We start from the raw sequence: 19,096 nt of genomic DNA on the forward strand, positions 1-19,096 counted from the left end.
TCGCGGCTGGCATTTGTCCCGCCCACCCACCGTCGACAGCTTCATTCCGCTTCCGGTTGGCGGAGCGCTGGGCTTCAGTAAAGTTGTCGCTGTCGTGGTCGCGATGGGGAAGTCAGATTTTCTTACCCCAAAGGCCATCGCCAACAGGATCAAATCCAAGGGGCTTCAGAAGCTGCGCTGGTACTGCCAGATGTGTCAGAAGCAGTGTCGGGACGAGGTAAGCGGGCCTGGATGGGGCCCTGCTGGACCATCCTGGTTCCGGCCCCTGGCGCCGGGGTCGAGGGAGTGGATCTCGGGTCCCTTAGTCCGGGTTCCGCGCTGCGAGTCAGCTCCTCGGCTCTGGTAGACGTGCTGCGACTCCAGCCGTCCGAAAGCGGCGGCGTTGGGTAGTGCGGGGCCGGGTGGGGGCCCGGGGGCCGGCAGTGACCATCGTCTCTGACCTGACGCCACTGCAGAGAAGCGGCATGGTTAGGATTCACAGCTCTTTTCGGGGTCAGATGAAAAAGGACAGCTGAGCCGGGGCCCAGCGCTCGTCTGGCGAGCGGTTAGGGAGCGTCCGCAGTGTGCCGGGCCCCGGATATTCCTGTGGATGGGTTCGTGGGCGGGAGTCGCACTGTCAGAGTCCCGAACCCCGGGCCGCGCCGCTTCCTCACTGTGTCGTCTAAGCCAGGGCGCTTCCATTTCCCTCTGCCTGTTGGCCTCTCCTGTAAAGTGGAAGTAGCAGTTGTACCTGCCGGTAAGACTGTGAGTTTTGAATCCGGATTACGCGTACCGTCGCTGAGGGGTCTCTGGGGAGGTCTTAGAGAGTTTTGCATGCCGTGCAATGGAGTTTATACTTATTCTCATTAGTGAGGTGGATGATAAAGCACTTGGAAGACTTGAGAGCAAGCTAGTGACAGGATCATATTTTTCCCTGGAGATGGAGTTGGATTGGGCAGGTGCAGAGGAGCACTGGGTAACTGGAAGAATCTACCCCAGTGTTTCTGCCAGCCAGGGATGAGATACTGATGTAGGCCTTACACTGAATAACACGGATGCAGTTTTTCTTTTACCTATCTCTCCAGTTCATTCTTTTAAATTTTTATTTATTTGACAGACAGAGGTCACAAATAAGCAGAGAGGCAGGCAGAAAAAGCAGGGGGAAGCAGGCTCCCCACTGAGCAGAGAACCCGAGCCCAGGTCTCTGAGATCATGACCTGAGCAGAAGGCAGAGGCTTAACCCACTGAGCCACCCAGGCACCCCTGGTTCATTCTTTTTTAATAGTCAAGGTGACATTCTCAGACAGAAAGCTAGAGACTAGTACAGTGAACATCCATATATCCATTACCCATATTAAACATTTTAAATAACTTGGCCTGTCTTTGCTTCTTTAAGAAACATTTTATCTATTTACTTATTTTTAAGGTTTTGTTTATTTGTTAGAGAGAGCACAGGCAGGGGCAGCGACAGGCAGGGCAGGAAGAGAGAGAAGCAGGCTCCCTGCTGAGCAAGGATTTCCCCAGTGCAAACCAGATTTGAGGACTCTGGGATTATGACCTGAGCAAAAAGCAGCGGCTTAACCACCTGAGCCACCCAGGCGTTCCTTCAGAAATATTTTAAAGTAAATTCCAAGCATCAGGATATTTAATCTATTTATGCTTCTCTAAGATATTTGGATATTTTTCTGCATAGCCACAATATACATCGTCCCACATAACAAAATTAATAAAAATTCTCTCTCTTTTTTTAATTTTAATTTTTTTTGAAATTTTAAAAAAGATTTTATTTATTTATTTATTAGACAGAGAGAGAGATCACAAGTAGGCAGAGAGACAGGCAGAGAGAGATGGGGAAGCAGGCTCCCTGCTGAGCAGAGATCCCAGGACTCTGGAATCATGACCTGAGCCGAAGGCAGAGAGGCTTTATCCCACCGAGCCACCTAGGCGTCCCAACAAAAATTCTCTTATGTCGTCTGATACACACTCCATATTCACATGTCCTCCCTTGCTCCCACAAATGCTTTTTAAAAGTTTTTTTCTTCTTCTTTTTTTTTTTAAATTTATTTATTTATTTATTTGACAGAGAGAGAGAGATCACAAGTAGGCAGAGAGGCAGGCAGAGAGAGAGGAAGGGAAGCAGGCTCCCCGCTGAGCAGAGAGCCCGATGTGGGGCTCGATCCCAAGATGCTGACTGAGATCATGACCTGAACCGAAGGCAGTGGCTTAACCCACTGAGCCACCCAGGCGCCCCTAAAAGTTTTTTTCAAACCAAGATCAAATCAAAAGCTATGACTTGGATTTGTTATTAAGACTTTAAAAATAGATTTTTTTTTTTAGAGCAATTTTAGGTTCACCACCATAATGAGTAGAAGATACAGAGATTTCCCATACACATTGGAGCCCCACATATGTACAGCTTCCCCATGATCAGCACCTTGCAACAAGATAGTACTTTTGTTATAATTAATAAAGCTACCCTGACACATCATCATGACCATCAAGAGTGATGTTGGACGTTCTGTGGGTTTGGACAAACACATAATGACATATGTCCATTATTATAGTCTCATATAGAGTAGCTTCGTTTCCTTAAAAATCTCTGTGTTGGGTTATTAGGACTTTTAATTCTCTCTCAATTCTAAACTGAGGATAGAACTTATGTCTCTTACTCTTTCTACCGCCCCCCTAAAACCCAGTTATTTTTCTTTTTTTTTTAGTTAATTTTTTTATATGAGTATCCTTGACACACATTACACACACATTAGTCACATTCGTTTCAGGTGTCCAACATGACCTATACCTTATGTATGTACGACAAGTTTGTACCTTATGCTGTGTTCCCAAGTGTAGCTGTCATCTGGACCACGCACCATTGTTATGATACCATTGACTATATTCCCCGTGCTATACTTTGTGTTCCCATGACATATTCATTCCGTTGTTGGAGGCCTGTATCTCCCACTTCCCTTCGCCTGTTTTACCAATCCTGCCACCCCCTCCCCCCTCTGGCAACCATCAGTTTGTTCTCTGTATTTATAGATTGGCTTGTCCTTTTGTTTTTGTTTATTCGTTTGTTTTTAGATTCCACATATAGGTGAAATTGTGAAATTTGCTTTTCTCTGACTTATTTCATGTAGCATATTACTCTCTAGGTCCATCCATATTGTCACAAATGGCAAAATCTCGTTCCTTTTTATGGCTGATACTCCACTGTGTATGTCTTCATCCAGCTTCTTTATCTGTTCATCTTTCAATGGATGCTTGAGTTGCTTCCATATCTGTGCTTTTCAATTTGCTGTCGTTTTTCTGACATTGACTTGAAGAGATTTGACCAGTAACTGCCTTGGAGCATTGCCACTTTATGGTATGAAACAACTAAGTTTTCTTGTGGTTGTCTTTCACCTTCCTTCTTTAACTTACAGTTTCTGTAAACTGGAACTTAGAGCTGAAGGCTTGATTAGGTTCGGGTTAAATATTTTGGGGAAGACTGCTACATAGGTTATCCATGTATTTCCTATTACATCACATAAGGAAGCCCATAATACCTGATAGTACTAAGATATTTGAGTAAATATGCTGGCCTGTAAAGTAACAGTAGAAATTAATATTTTCTCTTTTGCAAGAGCAAGTTACCAGTAAGGAATATACCTAATCTCTCATCAACCTTTTGCTTAGGTGTTTTTAGCATCCTTTCCGTAGTCCATTGTTGCCTTAAGAGTTGCAAATGGGTTGTTTTTTTATATTTTTCTAAATTTGTTATTGGCTACCATTCTTTTATAAAAATGTCCTTTTTCTCATTAACTAGGACTGTTTGATCCTTAAATGTTACCATAAAATATAGTTCCAATGGGAAAAGGAAGATAAAGGCGTAATTTTCCCTTTGGTTACCAATTTCAGAGTAAGACACTTGGTGGTGGTTCTGTCCTGTTTGCCCTCCAGTCTGTTCACTGCCTTCCCTCCCTGGGAGAATGACCTGCAGGAGGAGAAACTGATTCCTCCAAAGTCTTCCCGGGTCTCCCTGTCTCTCAGTGTTGGAAGATTGAGGGAGAAGGTGGTCAGATCCAGAATATCCCCTCCTGCCCATCCTCTCTCATGGGTTTCTAGAATTTAGTAACATCATTTTGTTTCCATTTTATTGATTTATTTTCAATTTATGGAAAGTAGTACTGGTTTTTTCATTTATGAGACTGATACTAAGTTTCCTTTTAAGGTACATTTAAGTAAGAGTAATTCACGAGTACTGCACAGATGAGGCAGGAGCAGTGTGGGTAGTCTATAGGCAACCAAAGCTTAGGAAGCTAAGCAAGGTGAGTGGTGACATCAGGCGAATGATGTGAGATTGAGCCGAGGGACAGGAGACGAGTTCTTCAGGAGAAGGCTAAGCGGGCTTAGTGATATGCGGAAGGCGGACCTAGAGGACGACTGGAGGGTGCCTGTCTCTAAGGTTCACTGTGGGTGGGCGACTGTGGTTGGGCGACTGTGCTATTCACTGAAACAGGAATACAGGAGGAGAAACGCATTTTTCATTTCTCTTTCTATGAAGAAAAAGGTGTAAATGTTAAGTCAGGTGGATACAAAGCCAAAGCTTGTAACTCTTTCATAGTCGTCTGAAGAAGATGCAGGTTTAGTGTATTTCAAGGAGGTTTCTGTAATATGCCGCAGTGTATTTTGGATAATGAACGAAAGTAGAGTGAAATAGTCCCCGTAATGGAAATTCACTACTGGCCCATCTTCCTTCATTCCGTCCCTCCAGGAACTTGCACAACACTTCACAAAGTAGGTGCTCAACAGAATTTGTTAAAGTGATCGAAAAAACAAAGTCACGGAAAAAAAAGTCTCTCTTCTGTCAGATTTCTTACTACTGTCAGTTTTCCAAAGCACTGTTTTTCCGTCTCTGTAATCCGGGATTATGCTTTGATTAGGAGTGTTGCGTAACTCAACCTTGTAAAAAACTTTTAAATAAAAATAATAGTGAGCTTAAAGCTAGTGATTTTTTCCTTTTTTTTCTTTTTTTACAATTTATTATCGAAGAGCAGCTTTTCAGGGTTGATTAAATACTTCTGTTTAGGGCCGCTTATGATGATCTAAATCAGAATGTAACTGCTACCTTTGCATTTTTGTAGAATGGCTTCAAATGTCACTGTATGTCTGAATCTCATCAGAGACAACTTTTGCTCGCTTCCGAAAATCCTCAGCAATTTATGGATTATTTTTCAGAGTAAGTAACTTAAAGACATTCTTTCCTCGTGAGCTTTATTCAGTCAGACATTGAGTAGATGCTTAGTATTTTCTGTATTGGGAGCTGTGTCCATTCTTTACACATTAGCACGATAGCGGTAGTACCCTGTGCTCAGGTTTTATTTTCCTTTGACAGTTTATCATAGTATGGAAATGTTGCAAAAGTGCTTCTCACAATTTAGTCTTGCACTTCAAATCTAAAAAACTATCTTTCATTCTAACTCGGTTGTGGCTCAGAGCACAGCTCCGGAGTCAGACCGTCTGCCTTAAACCCTGCAAGTCCAGGCTTCTCTACTCAGGAGCTGTGTGACTGGCTGAACCACTTACATTTGTCTGTACTTTTGTCTGCTCATCTGTAAAATGGGACTAAAAACAGCATCATCTTCCAGGCGTTCCCTTTATTTTATGGAGTTTATTTAAAGATTAATGAGTTAATACTTCTAAAGTATTTAGAAGAGTACCCAGGACTCAATTAATAGCTGTTAATTATTATTACTATTAATGTTCACTTTTACTTCTATCTCTTTCTTTCCAAAGTTCTAGACCTTTTGGTTTTAGGACCCCTTTCCACCCTTAAAAATTATTGAAGAACCCAAAGAGCTTTTGTTTATATTTGATATTGATACTTGATAGTGATACATTGCTATTTGTAAATTAGAGATTAAAAATGAAAAATTAATGTATTATTACTTTATTTAAAATAACAATGAGAGGGGCGCCTGGGTGGCTCAGTGGGTTAAAGCCTCTACCTTTGGCTCAGGTCATGATCCCAGGTCCTGGATCGAGCCGCACATTGGCTGTCTACTCAGCAGGGAGCCTGCTTTCTCCTCTGTCTCTGCCTTCCTCTCTGCCTACTTGTGATCTCTGTCAAATAAATAAATAAAATCTTTAAAAAAAATAACAATAAGAAACCTATTGCATGTTAAGATAAATGAATTTTTTAAATTAAAGAGCATATCTTTTCTAAAACAAAAAGGTGAGAGTGGTATTGTTTACATTTTTGCCAGTCTGCAATGTCTGACTAAACGAAGATGGTTGGATTCCGCAGCTGCTTCTGCATTCAGTTTGTTTCAAAATGTTTTGGGAAACACAAAGAAAGCTCATTCTATTCATAGATGTAGAGCTGGAATGGGGTAATATTTTAATAGCCTTTTTCAGATAATTTTGCATCTTCTTCTTTGAAACTAAATCAAAACAATGGCATGGTAGTTTCTTAAACTTTTTTTTTTTTGAGGTTTATTTATTATTCTTTTAGAGAGTGTGTGTACCTGTGCTTGAGTGGGGGGATGGGCCAAGGGGAGAGAAAATCCACAAGCAAACTCTCCACTGAGTGTGGAGCCAGACGCAGGGCTCGATCCCAGGACCCTGAGACCGTGACCTGAACTGAAATCCAGAGTCAGTGGCTCAACCACCTGAACCGCCCAGGCCTCCCTGGCATGGTAGTTTCTTAAAGATTAGTTGCCATGTGGAATCTGAAACCACATCAGCAAACTTTTTGTGCCCTATTAAATCATGAACCCCTGGTCTTTCACTTTGTACTTCTCATACCTGTGTGTGATTTTATATCATCATGCACTGGTCATTTGTAAAATATTGGCTCACTGTGTATTCGGAGTGGTGACACCTTTCATTACATAATAGCATAAAATCATATTTATTAACATCAGCATCAGTGTCATCAGAAATGTCTTGAAGTTTTGGAAAGTACATCAGACTCACAGTGACTGATGCTAACTTGCTGGATTTAGATTTTTCTCGAAAGCCCAAATTTTATCATTGGCCAAAAATACCATCAGTTGTTTTCCTTGACATGACAGCGCTCCCTTTGTTTATGTTTGGGGAAGTGTCTACTAAATACCCAGTTTGGAATAATCATGGTTGATCTGTCAGTCACTCTTTCCAACAAAATGGTGCTCTGTGAAAAGGGTAGTTCAGCACGTGGCCCAGACAATGGCACGAGTGATTTGCTCACAACAACCACTGTCCAGCGGCAGAAGTGGTTAACTCATAATCCCATTTGATCACACAGGCTGGTGGAAAGACAGAGCCCCAAAGGTTGAGTTGTAATACTATTAATAATATTGCTTTGTCAAGGACATTCTTGATGAGACTGACATTGACTTTCACTGCGAGCGCCGGCCCATGAAGAAGACCTGGGCTGCTGGTATACTGTGGCCTCACCACCCAATGCCTGCAGTTGGCTAAGATGTCAGCAGGTTGGTCCTGCATGGCTTTTGTGCCATCAAGGCAAGTAGCACAGTGAAAAAGGCAAAGAGGATTTATCTGAACCACCCAAAACCATCTGGAGGGGCACTGGGTGGCTCAGCCGGTTTAAGCATCTGCCTTCAGCTCAGGTCATGATCCCGGGGTCCTGGGGTCGAGTCCCACATTGGGCTCTCTGCTTGGTGAGAAGCCTATTTCCCCCTCTCCTTCCGCCTGCTGCTCCCCCTGCTTGTTCTTTCTCTCTTTCTCTCTTGCTCTCTGCCAAATAAATAAAATCTTTTTTTAAAAATGGGGGCGGGGGGACTGTCTGGAATACCACTAGGCTACACAGGCCACATTTGGGGAAATACCATTCTGGCAAGAGCCATCTACACTGGAGCCTTCCTCCCCAGCCCTGTCCGCTGTGTCCACGGTAGCTGCCGCCCACCTCCGGCAGCCTCTGGAAGGGTCGCTTGTGCCTCTCCATCTTCCTCTGTATCTTTTCTTAACTGTCCACAAACACGTCTCTGTTTTCCATTCTTTCCTACTCCTCCTCCCCTGCTTACTATCCTCCTGTCTTACTGTCTTCCTTAACCCTTCTGCCTGTCCCCCAGCTCCTCAAATGCAAGAACATTCTTCAGGGCGCCCACTTGGCTTCCTTTTCTCCTTAGTTCACAGGCTCCAGGAGTCCCGTCATTCTTCTAGCTGTTCAGACTTCATGTTGGTTGACTCCGCGGTCTTACTGTTTGTTTCTTACATCTGTCTTGAGTTGTAGATTTTTTTTTCCTGCACAGTTCTGTATTTCTGAATACAGAGCCAACATTTTAAAACTAAGGGCAGTATTCTGCCCAACACACCTGCTTATTATCCTGGGCTGCCTGATGACTTCCTACGTGGAATGCCAGGCTGGGAAGTCCTCATCAGTTCTCTACGGTGTCCTTTAAACTTGTATCCTCTCCATTCTCAAGACTCTAGTAATAATAGTTCTTATCCTCCTTTGCCCAAATTAATTCCCTGATTTCCTCACTGGGCTCCCGGCTGCAGCTTCCGCTCCTCCCAATCATGCTTTATGCCCGTGGGACCTCTACATGCGTCCGAGTCACCTGGAGGGCTCGGGACCATAGTGGCAGGTTCTGGTGGGGCAGGAGACTTATTTAGCATTTCTGTCTAGTTCCCAGGTGATGGCAGTGCCGCTCCTCTGGGGACCACACTTTGAGAATTCTTATTCTATACTTTCCACAAGATTATCTTTCTAAATCACAGATTTTCACAGACTAATTCCTCAGTAAACTATTTGGTGCTTTTCCACCGCACGCATAAAACCCTCCCTCTTTCGCATGACATTAAAGATACTTCGAAGAGTAGCCGTACCGGTATTTTCCAGCTGTGTTTTGCACCCACGCCCCATTATTCTATTCTATGCCACTGCATCCCCCATTTTTGTCTACTCTCAACGTTAGCCCAATTAGATTTTAACTTCCCAGGTGTGACGCTTTCGTGTCTCTGCCAGCTGGGGAAGGTCTTCTCTTTCTCTTCACGTCTAAAGTCCTACTTGGTTTTTATTTTTATTTTTTTAAAGATTTGATTTATTTACTTGACAGAGAAACAGCGAGAGAGGAAACACAAGTAGGGGGAGTGGGAGAGGGAGAAGCAGGCTCTCCATTGAGCGGGGAGCCCGATGTGGTGCTTGATCCCAGGATCCTGGGATCATGACCTGACCTGAAAGCAGACGCTTAAACCAAGTGAGCCACCCAGGCGCCCCTAAAGTCCTATTTATACTTTGCTGCCCATATTAGGGATCTCCCTGGACTCCCCTGATACTTTTTTACATCTCTTTTGCTGTTCGATTTCTTTTATGATTGCTTCTGCTAGATTGTAACCTGGGTCAGGATTTGTGTTTTACTCATGTATGTTTACCTGTGTTAAGTACACTTAACACAGTGTACTCAGTGCAGAGGGACACAGTGAGTGCCAATTTCCCGTGGAATAAGGGAAGTTGTTTTTACCGTCAAAAAGACAGTGTTGTTGTGCCACATTCAGTAGCACTGAGAGACTTGATGAAGGAACCTCTGCAAAGACGTGTCGTCACTTTGGTTCCGGCTGCTCTGCCAATGCTGACAGTTGTCCTCCAGACTGACTTTGACCTGTCCTTCTTGAAAGCTCTAGTCTTTTGGGATTCCTTCCTTTTTCAGCTTTTAAAGGTTCTTCACAGACATTCACACAGATGGTTCATGTATCATTGGACATTGAAACTGTATGGTGGCTTACATTTCAGAGAAGTGATGCTTTATATTTGTAAAAGTGCCATAATGCTCTCTTTCCTTTCCTTATTAGGGAATTCCGAAATGACTTTCTAGAACTTCTCAGGAGACGCTTTGGTAAGCATCCTGGTGTTGTGCGTATAGTAACATCATCATGTTGTAACGTGCCCAGGATTGATGGTGTTGTATTTTGTTCATAGGCACTAAGAGAGTTCACAACAACATCGTTTACAATGAGTATATCAGCCACCGGGAGCACATCCATATGAATGCCACTCAGTGGGAGACTCTCACTGATTTTACAAAGTGGCTGGGCAGAGAAGGTAAGAGTAAGGCAGGATGTGACTAGTCGTCATGTGGCTCCAGTGCAAGGAGAGACAGTTGTCATAATTTCCATGCAAATTTATGGAAACTTGGACAAATACGGCAATTAAAAACTGGCCAAGAGGAGCATAATCTTCCAGGATTGATTTTGTGGGTTACACTTGAATATGGAGTGTCTGGAATGGTTCTTTCAATCGCGCAAAGATGTGTCACCAAAGCATCCTCTCATCTGGGGTAACAATTACTATCAGTCCTTCCCTTTTTTTGCCCCCTTATTCATTTTACTTTTGGAAATCTTTGTTACCCCTGTTTAAGGAGGTAACAAATATTTAAATATTTAAAAATATTTATTTATTTATTTATTCGAGAGAGAGACAGAGAGAGAGAACACACGTGGGAGAGGCAGAGGGAGGCAGAGCGAGACAGAGTCTAAACTTGACTCCATGCTGAGTGGGGAGCCCGACGTGGGGCTTGATCTCATGACCCTGAGATCACGACCTGAGCTGAAATCAAGAGTCAGACCTCGGACCAAGCTGTGGAGGCACCCCATGGAGTTCTTTAACAATTTGTTGTAGCTTATTCCATTTCTGATCTTCCTAGGCTAAAGCTTAGGAAGAGAGGAGAAAGAAATTTTGTGTCAATGTATTACTAATCCGGTGTGTTCCTTTATTCCGTCTGATGGGGAAAATTTCTACTTAGTTAAGTTAGCAGAATATCATGTTCTCCTTGGACGTTAACTACTTAGACACAGTTAAATAATCACTAAGCAAGATGATACTTCTTTCATGTGTTTCCCCTGCTCACACAGTTGACTTAACCTAGCTAGTGAAAAATCAGAATAATAATATTTTCCTGTTTAAGGAGGTAAAATATTCCACTTAAAATATCTTAAGTTTCATCAGCTGTGAGTATGGAAAATTTGTGGGCTGCATGAATTTATGTATTTGAATGTGTTTGAATGAATGTGTTTGAAGGAATAAACACATGGTGCAGAGATCAAACACATTTGTATGTGCTTTCAGTTTTGATTGTATACAAATCTTTTATTTTTTAATTTTTAAAGTTTTTAAATTATTATTATTTTTTAATCTTTTATTTTTTTAAAGGTTTGTGCAAGGTGGATGAGACCCCAAAGGGCTGGTATATTCAGTACATAGACAGGGACCCAGAAACTATCCGCCGGCAACTGGAACTAGAGAAAAAGAAGAAGCAGGACCTTGACGATGAGGAAAAAACAGCCAAATTTATTCAGGAACAAGTGAGAAGAGGTCTGGAAGGGAAAGAACAGGTGAGCACCAGTATCATTCCAGGAAGCAACAGGAAAAGGTCTCAAACAAAACTTTTAAGCACTGAATTTAATTTTATAGGTCTCGTTCCTTAATTAAGAGAAGAAAGAACATGGCCGAGTACAAAAGCCTAGGTTTTGGAGTTGAGACAAATCCTAAGTTACTGCCTCATGGTCTTATAGAATTCCACAGTCTTCTAAACCTCGGTTTCCTTATCCCTAAGGCAGAGGGGATAGCTAACGGGGGAGACAGAGCAGATCATATCACTTGGATGGAATTAATGCAATGCTCGGTTAAACAAAGTGTGGGAACCTGGAGATCCAGCACTCACCCCAGCCTGGGGAAGGTACAGAGTATCTGAAGGTAGCTACCGCTGGGCTTGAAAAAGCAATGGGCAAAACGCAGATAAATGGGGGAGGAAGACATGTTTCAGGTGGTCCAGGTGTTGGCGTAACTAGAGTATGGCATTAATTTTAACCAATATCCTTCTAGGCCTTCTTCTAGGCACTGGAGATAGAGCAGTAAACAAAGGGTAAAAACTCCCTGCCTCGTGGTGTTTACCTATCAAAAGTTATGCGTGTGCAGGAAAACAACCTAGTATATGTGTGAACCACTAGCCATTTAGTATTTTTAAAAAGCTTATTGTGGTATAAAATACATGTGATAAAGTGTATGCTGGGCGTTACTCTAAAGGTGACTAAAGCTCAGTGAAATTTTACACATGGATAGAAGTAGATGGATGGAGAGTCTGTGTAGTGACCCACCCAGATCACCCCCCAGATAAGATACAGACCATTTCCAGAGTCACAGTCATTCCCAGTGAACAGTCCCTTTCCCCCAAGAAGGAACCAGGGTTCTAACGTAGCACTATTGATCATCTGTTAGTGGATTCTTGAACTTCGTAGAAGGGAGATTGCACCATATACTCCCTGTCTGGCTTCTTTAACTCAAACAGAGCGTTCTTTATGTTTCCTGTACCTGTGTTCTTTCCTGTCGGTGTTTAACTCTTTTTTTAAAGTGATGTCTGCTGTTCCATTTTATGACTATCACACAACTTACCCATTCTCCAAGCCACAAGTGTGTGGCTTGTTTTCAGTGTTTGGCTATGGTGAATACAGGGGCTCTGATCATTAAGGTACATGTCTGATAAAAGCTGTTCAGTACAGAGCGATGCTGGAAGTAGCCGGCGATAAGAAATGAAGATCTGTTTATGAGTCAGCTTTTATACCGTGTTAGTTGACCTTGATAAGTGATGGGTGCGCGGGTTATAATGGTACTCTTTCCATATGCGTGTGTTCATATGCATTTATTCACACAGTCTTTTAGGAGTTTTCTGTATTAAAGTAAAACAATGGTTAAACTGCTGTAATTGACAAATTTAAACCCTTGCCTAAGATCTACAAGCATTTTTTTTTTTTAAAGATTTTATTTATTCACTTGACCGACAGATCACAAGTAGGCAGAGAGGAGGAAGCAGGCTCCCCGCTGAGCAGAGAGCCCAATGTGGGGCTCCATCCCAGGACCCTGAGATCACGACCCAAGTAGAAGGCCTGGGCTTAACCCACTGAGCCACCCAGGCACCTGAGATCTAAAGCTTTTTATTCCTGAAATTGATTCACCTTTTTCATTTTTAAACCTCTGCTTTCAGTAGAGGGAAAATGGTAATTTCCTCTTGTGGAAATTAAGAAGGATCACAGCTTATGTGGAAGAAATTCGTTTACCTTTTGTAACATTTTAGCTTAATTCCACTAAAATCTTCAAGTTAATTTGCACTCTTTAAGTATAAATAGCATCCTCCCCTTAAAGGCAGAGGGAAGCCTACTGCTCAGTGTTTCCTCATTGCATTCTTAAATATTATCAGTTTTTTTCAAATGTAGCATCTTGTCTTTCGCCTTCCTTCATGAGATCCTAATGGAGAAAAGAATTTCTCAGCTGCATCTCAAGACAACATTTTTATTAGTAGAAATAACAGCTAACGTTTATCAAACCCTGTTGCAGGCGTTATGCTAAGAGCTTCCTTTATTTTATCCTATTTATCCTTACGACACCTCTAGATGTGCACAGTATTCCTGTTTTATAGACAGAGTAGTTGAGGTACGGGGAGATGGTGAGATGGTGCCGGAGCTAATAACGTGCAGAGGTGGGTTTGATCTGCGGTTCAGTGTGAGTTAGTCTTAGGCTCTTGATATTACACTGAACTCTCCCACTGTATAGAAGGGTTTTGCTTTTTAAAGTAATCCTCTAGCTAAAATTCTAATTTTTTAAGATTTTATCTGTTTGAGAGAGAGAGAGAGAGCAAGCAAAAGAGAGCATGAGCAGTGCAAGGGAAAAGGAGAAACTGACTCCCCCGCTGAGCAGGGAGCCTGATGCGGGGCTGGATTCCAGGACCCCGAGATCATGACCTGAGCCAAAGGCAGATGCTTAACCAAAGGAGCCACCCAGGCACTCCATCCTCTAGCTAAAATTCTAAAGGTTAATTGTTTTATGTTGTTTTCTGTTTAAATTGTAGTAGAAATAAAAATGTAGGTAATCTTCTGCAATGTGGTACAAAGAAGCCACTTTTTTCACCTTTGAAATAATTCTCAGTTGAAGAATATTTGCAGTACGTATAATTTCTTAACTAGGATCTTGATCATTTTATTTTTTTTAAAGATCTCATTTATGTATTTGAGAGAGAGAGAGAAACAGCAGGAGGGAGGGAGAAGCGGATTCCCCACTGAGCAGGGACCTCAATGTAGGCCTTAATCCCAGGATTCTGGGATCATGGCCAGAGCCGTAGGTAGGTACTTGACCAGCTGAGCAGCCCAGGCGCCTGGATCTTAAACCATTTCAGAGCTGCATGTTGGAGCTGCCTTGCAACATGGGTAGCAAGTCATAATTTGGGACTCTTGAATATTGATAGTAAATGCACTGTGAACCAAACCATCATCCTCTTTTTTTTCTTTTTTCTTTCTTTCTTTCTTTTTTTTTTTTTTTTTTTTTTTTGCCTTTTAGGAGGCCCCTATTTTTACGGAATTAAGCAGAGAAAATGACGAAGAAAAAGGTGGTTTTACTTTTTTCTTACTCTTTTAATATGGATGATTTTATATCGGCTCTGCCTAAAACTAGCGCCATGTTTGGGGGCAAGACGTATAATCTGTCTGGAATGCATTGTTTTTACCGGTTTACGAAAAGGTAACAATGAACCAGGTAGGGTGCCTTCAACTACAAGTAACAAAACCAACTAAAACTAGTCTAAGTAATAAGGAAGTATGTTGCCAGAGTAAGAGTCCCAGAAGTAGAGCGGTTCTGGATGCCAGGCCCTCTGTCAGCCGCTGGACACAAGGTGGGGCGGGCACTTTGGCCATTGTATGCACACCCACATTGTCCAGAGGACAACAGAAGGCATCTCTTCCGGAGTCCCCGGTGAGCAAGGAAAAAGGAAACTTTATCTAGAAAACACTCCTCCGGCCAGCAGACTTCCTTCTGAATATCATGGCCAGTCCATATCAGCCTCTATCTGAAGCAGTCACTGGGAAATGAAGTGGGATTATTCTGATTGGTTTAGAGCAAAAGAACCTTACTAATACCTCCTGAATCTCCCCACCTCCTAATCATATGACTTCGGACATTAGGTTTTCAACGTACCAGTTTTAGGGGGACACAGACATTCAGACTCGAGCTCCAAACCATGTCTAAGAGCTACATTACACACCCGAGCTGACTTGGAGTCCTGTTCCCTTAGCACGGGGAGGGGGAGCTGTGGAGGCAGAGAGTGGCCAAGGCAGTCGCCGGTAGCTCAATTCCCAGCTCTGTGAGCATTGCTTAGTATTATCTTCCAGAAGTCATCGTCCCTGGGTAGCTGGGTAGCATTCCAGCTCTCATTTATTCAAAATGTCCATGAACGTCTGTGTGGATACATTTTGGTCTTATCTGATAAGTTTTATAATTTTCCTGAAACACACACACACGCACGCATGCACACACACACACACACACACATACTTATTATATGTATGATGAAATATACATGTAAAAATATATCATTTTTTCCTTCCAGTTACATTCAATTTGAATAAAGGAGCATGTAGTTCGGCAGCAACATCTTCCAAATCCAGGTGAGCTCTAGGACCAGATCTCTTAGAACTTGAGAGTTTTTGTGAAATGCTGATGACTACATTTTAAAAGCTTCCAGACTGTGATTTTTTTTTTTTTTTTCTGGTTATAATGTTTTCCCTTGTCTTGTTTCCGTTTGATGGTGGTTTGGTTTTGTTTGTTAGCAGCTATTTTTTTTTTTCTTACCTGTCCATGATGATAGGATGCTTCTGAGGAAAGGCACATTTCGAGTGAATGCCTCACATGACAAGTTTTTGCTTTCCTGCGGGTCCTTCTCCACATAACGGTCCCCCCTGCGTAACACTATTGATTTTTCTATCACAGCTCACTCACCAAGTTTAAATATTAGCTGGGGGATACAGTTTTTGTTCTGCTGACTGTGTAAAGATGTTGTGAGACAGAGACTAGGTTACTCACGCATCGTCTTAGCCCCTGGTGGAGGGTACATGTGCCTGTCGGCATGCCCTTGTAGCTGCCTTCCTGCTGCCCGGTGCAGTCACTGAGCAGGGCCTGACCGAGCTTTTTGGTAAAAGGCCCCAGAGTCAATATTGTAGACGTTATTGGCCATCTGTCTTTGTCACAACCACTAGACTGCCATTGGAGTGAGAAGGCTGCCGCAGACAGCGAGTCAACAAACACACATGGCTGTATTCCAGTAAGATCTTATTTCTGAAGACAGGCAGCAGCCTGCCTCTGGCCCTCAGGTTGGAGTTTACCAAGCCCCGGCATGGCACGTGGTCCGGTGCCTCTGTTCCCTTTGCACCTTCGGTGCTTATCTGTTCTTTCCCCAAATATTTATTCACTGTCTGTGATGCACAACGTGTCCGGTTTGGTTACGGAGATTAAATAAAACGAGACAACAGATACTCAGGAAAGTACCTTCCTACTGGTGCTTCCTGGTGTCTAGCAAAATTTTGTTTGGAGTTGGCCAGTATTTGCTATTTTACTTAGTATTTTAACATGTGGTTTATTTAAGAGCTAACTCGGTTTTCTTGGGTAAGTTGTAGGCTAGTGCTTCTTGGCACAGCTAGGTAAGCGGCCAGGAGATGTGAAGGGAATAGATGGAACCAATGTACAGCTGCTTCGGGATGTCTGGCCAGAGAGCTTCGCTTTGATCTAAACATTTCAGAATTGACACCTGAAGGGGGTTAATTGGGTTTCACATACGGTACATTTGAAAGGAAAATTCTTTTCAAAGTATTAGTAGGATATGACCTAGAAGACAGATTGACATGTATCAAATCATACGTGCCTTATGGTTTGGGACCCGTACCTGTTTCACTCACTTCTCCCTTATTGTTTGTTATTCCTGAGTGTAGATAAATGTTAAAATTGGTCCCAGTGGCCCCCAAACTGGTCTCCCTTGTATTAGTTTTCTATGGCTGCTGTAACAAATTACCATAAACCAAGTATCTTTTTTAAAAAGATTTTACTATTGAGACAGAGAGAGCAAAGTGAGAGAGAGCACAAGCAGGGGGAGGGGCAGAGGGAGAAGCAGACTCCCCGACGACCAGGGAGCCCAGTGGGGGTCTTGATCCCAGGACCCTGGGATCATGACCTGAGCCAAAGGCAGACGCTTCATGGACTGAGCCACCCAGGCGCCCCAATCCAAGTGTCTTGAAACATAGAAGTGTTTTGTGTCTCTGGAGGCCAGTGTCCTTGAGTTGAAATGAAGCCCTGTGTGAGCCACGCCTCCTCCAGAGGGTCTGGGGTTGGGGTGAGGCTGTTCTTGGCCTTTTCCAGCTTCTGCTGGCTCTTGGCATTCCTTAGCTTGTGGCCGCATCCTTCAGTTTTCGGAAGCAGTGTCTTCCGGACTCTCCTGGCTCCGTCTTCACATCACCTTCTCTTTGTGTCATGCCTGCCTGTTTCCCTCCTAAAAGGATGCGTGTGGTTGCACAGAGAGGCCGCTCCAGCCACCCACAATAATCTCATCTCAGAAGCTATAACTTACCTCATTTGCAGAGACCCTTTTGCCAATAAGGTGACATGTATTAACTCTAAGGATGAGGACCTGTTACCTCTGGGGTCTGCTAGTTAGCCTTCTTTCCCCGATGCTCTGGCGTTATGAGGAAAAATAGTTTTATTTGATTAAGTTCTGTAAGTTCAGTCGCAAGTATCAATAATAACTCATAAGTAGTGTCACAGGTAATGCAATGGAAAGACTCATCTAAATTTTCTTTTTCTGAGATTATGGCCTATTTTAATAGAGTTTGAGATTTATTTTCCTGTTGATTTATATCTCTTGTTTATCTAAAACTCAGAATGAACGAAAGGCTCTGGATATAAAGAATTATACTTGATATTATATTGAGGCACAGAGACAAGCCCTGCTTCTCCAGTGTTTGAACAGAGGTTACTTGGTTTCCATTTCTGTTTTGGGGCTTCTCTTCTTTAATTGCATTAGGACCCACTCCAGTTCCTGACAGCAGAATTCTAGGGCCGTTCTAGAAGCAAACGTTCCATTTCCAATCTGTTTCCGTTCATTTCTTGCCTTGATTTTGGCCCCATATTACCCCATCTTGGTTTTGTCAGCCTCTAATTGAACCTTTGGGGATAAAGGGATGTTATTGTTAGAGCAGCTAGTGTAAGATCAAATATAGTACACAGCTGGGGCACCTGGGTGGCTCAGTGGGTTACGCCTCTGCCTTTGGCTCAGGTCGTGATCTCAGGGTCCTGGGATCGAGCCCCACATCAGGCTCTCTGCTCAGCAGGGAGCCTGCTTCCCCTGCTCTCTCTGCCTGCCTCTCTGCCTTCTTACAATCTCTCTGTCTGTCAAATAAATAAAAATAAAATCTTTAAAATATATATATATGTAATACACAGCTGGGGCGCCTGGGTGGCTTGCTTGCTTAAGTGCCCAACTCTCGACTTCAGCTCAGGTCATGATCTCAGGGTTGTGGGATCGAGCCCGCATCTGCCTCCCGACTTGGCAGGGAGTCTGCTTGAGATTCTCTCTCTCCCTCCCCCTCTGCCTCTCCCCTCTGCCCACTCATGCAAGGGGCGGAGGGCGCTCTCTCTCAAAAAAATAAAATAAAATAAAATAAAAAATAAAAAATAAATTATTAGTAATAATGCACAGCTGAAAAAAATGGACTATTTTGTTTTGTTTTTTAATGTTCATTAATGAGATTGATATTTAATTGCCTACTTTTAAAATGATTTGTACAAGTATTCTTTTTTGACTCGTGTTTTCAGGTAAGGAAGCTTGGTAAAACTTGGTAAAATATTGTGCTGATATCTTTTGCAGGCAAGGGAATTAATTAGCTTCTTCAACTTAACAATATAATCTTGATTATACAAACTTCAACAATTCATACAATTTTGGTTTTACTAGAATATCTTTTTTATCTAGGCTCTCAGATTTGCTATTTTATTACTCTTTGGAATACCGACTTTTTCTTTTCTTGCTATTGTCATTTCTTTGGTTTCCCTGTTCCTGGCTTCTGTCCTTCATAATTTATTCTGGCAACATTTCTCGCATTCTTCCTTATTCGTCTTAGCTCTAATAGAATCTTGATGTTGCCAGCAGAAGGATCTTTCTAAATGCTTTTATTTCACCTGTGGAATAACTTTTCATTTTTGTCTGTGCTGCTTTGTGACCATTGTGATCCAGGGGTCTCTCCTGCCCCTTGCCGTCCAGCTATGCTGAATTACTTGCACTGTCTGAAATGAGCTGCGGTGGCTCACCCTCTCTTGCCTTCACATCTTCTG

The 19,096-nt window shown here is 42.7% G+C and overlaps 1 protein-coding gene across 1 annotated transcript in view; it reads left to right on the forward strand.

Moving 5' to 3' along the window:
* Positions 1-21: 21 nt before the first annotated feature.
* KIN (Kin17 DNA and RNA binding protein) overlaps positions 22-19,096 on the forward strand; it is a 33,204-nt gene continuing 14,129 nt past the window's right edge. Inside the window, exons 1-7 of the mRNA XM_045072376.1 lie at positions 22-217; positions 5,103-5,197; positions 9,754-9,797; positions 9,881-10,003; positions 11,111-11,292; positions 14,285-14,333; positions 15,330-15,387. Of these exons, the coding sequence (XP_044928311.1) occupies positions 104-217; positions 5,103-5,197; positions 9,754-9,797; positions 9,881-10,003; positions 11,111-11,292; positions 14,285-14,333; positions 15,330-15,387 (665 nt within the window). The 5' untranslated portion in view covers positions 22-103. The remainder of the gene's footprint in view (positions 218-5,102; positions 5,198-9,753; positions 9,798-9,880; positions 10,004-11,110; positions 11,293-14,284; positions 14,334-15,329; positions 15,388-19,096) is intronic.

The sequence above is a fragment of the Mustela putorius genome, unplaced genomic scaffold (assembly GCF_011764305.1).
Source record: "Mustela putorius furo isolate JIRA1106 unplaced genomic scaffold, ASM1176430v1.1 tig00004033_pilon_pilon_pilon, whole genome shotgun sequence".
In the NCBI taxonomy this organism is placed as follows: Eukaryota; Metazoa; Chordata; class Mammalia; order Carnivora; family Mustelidae; genus Mustela; species Mustela putorius.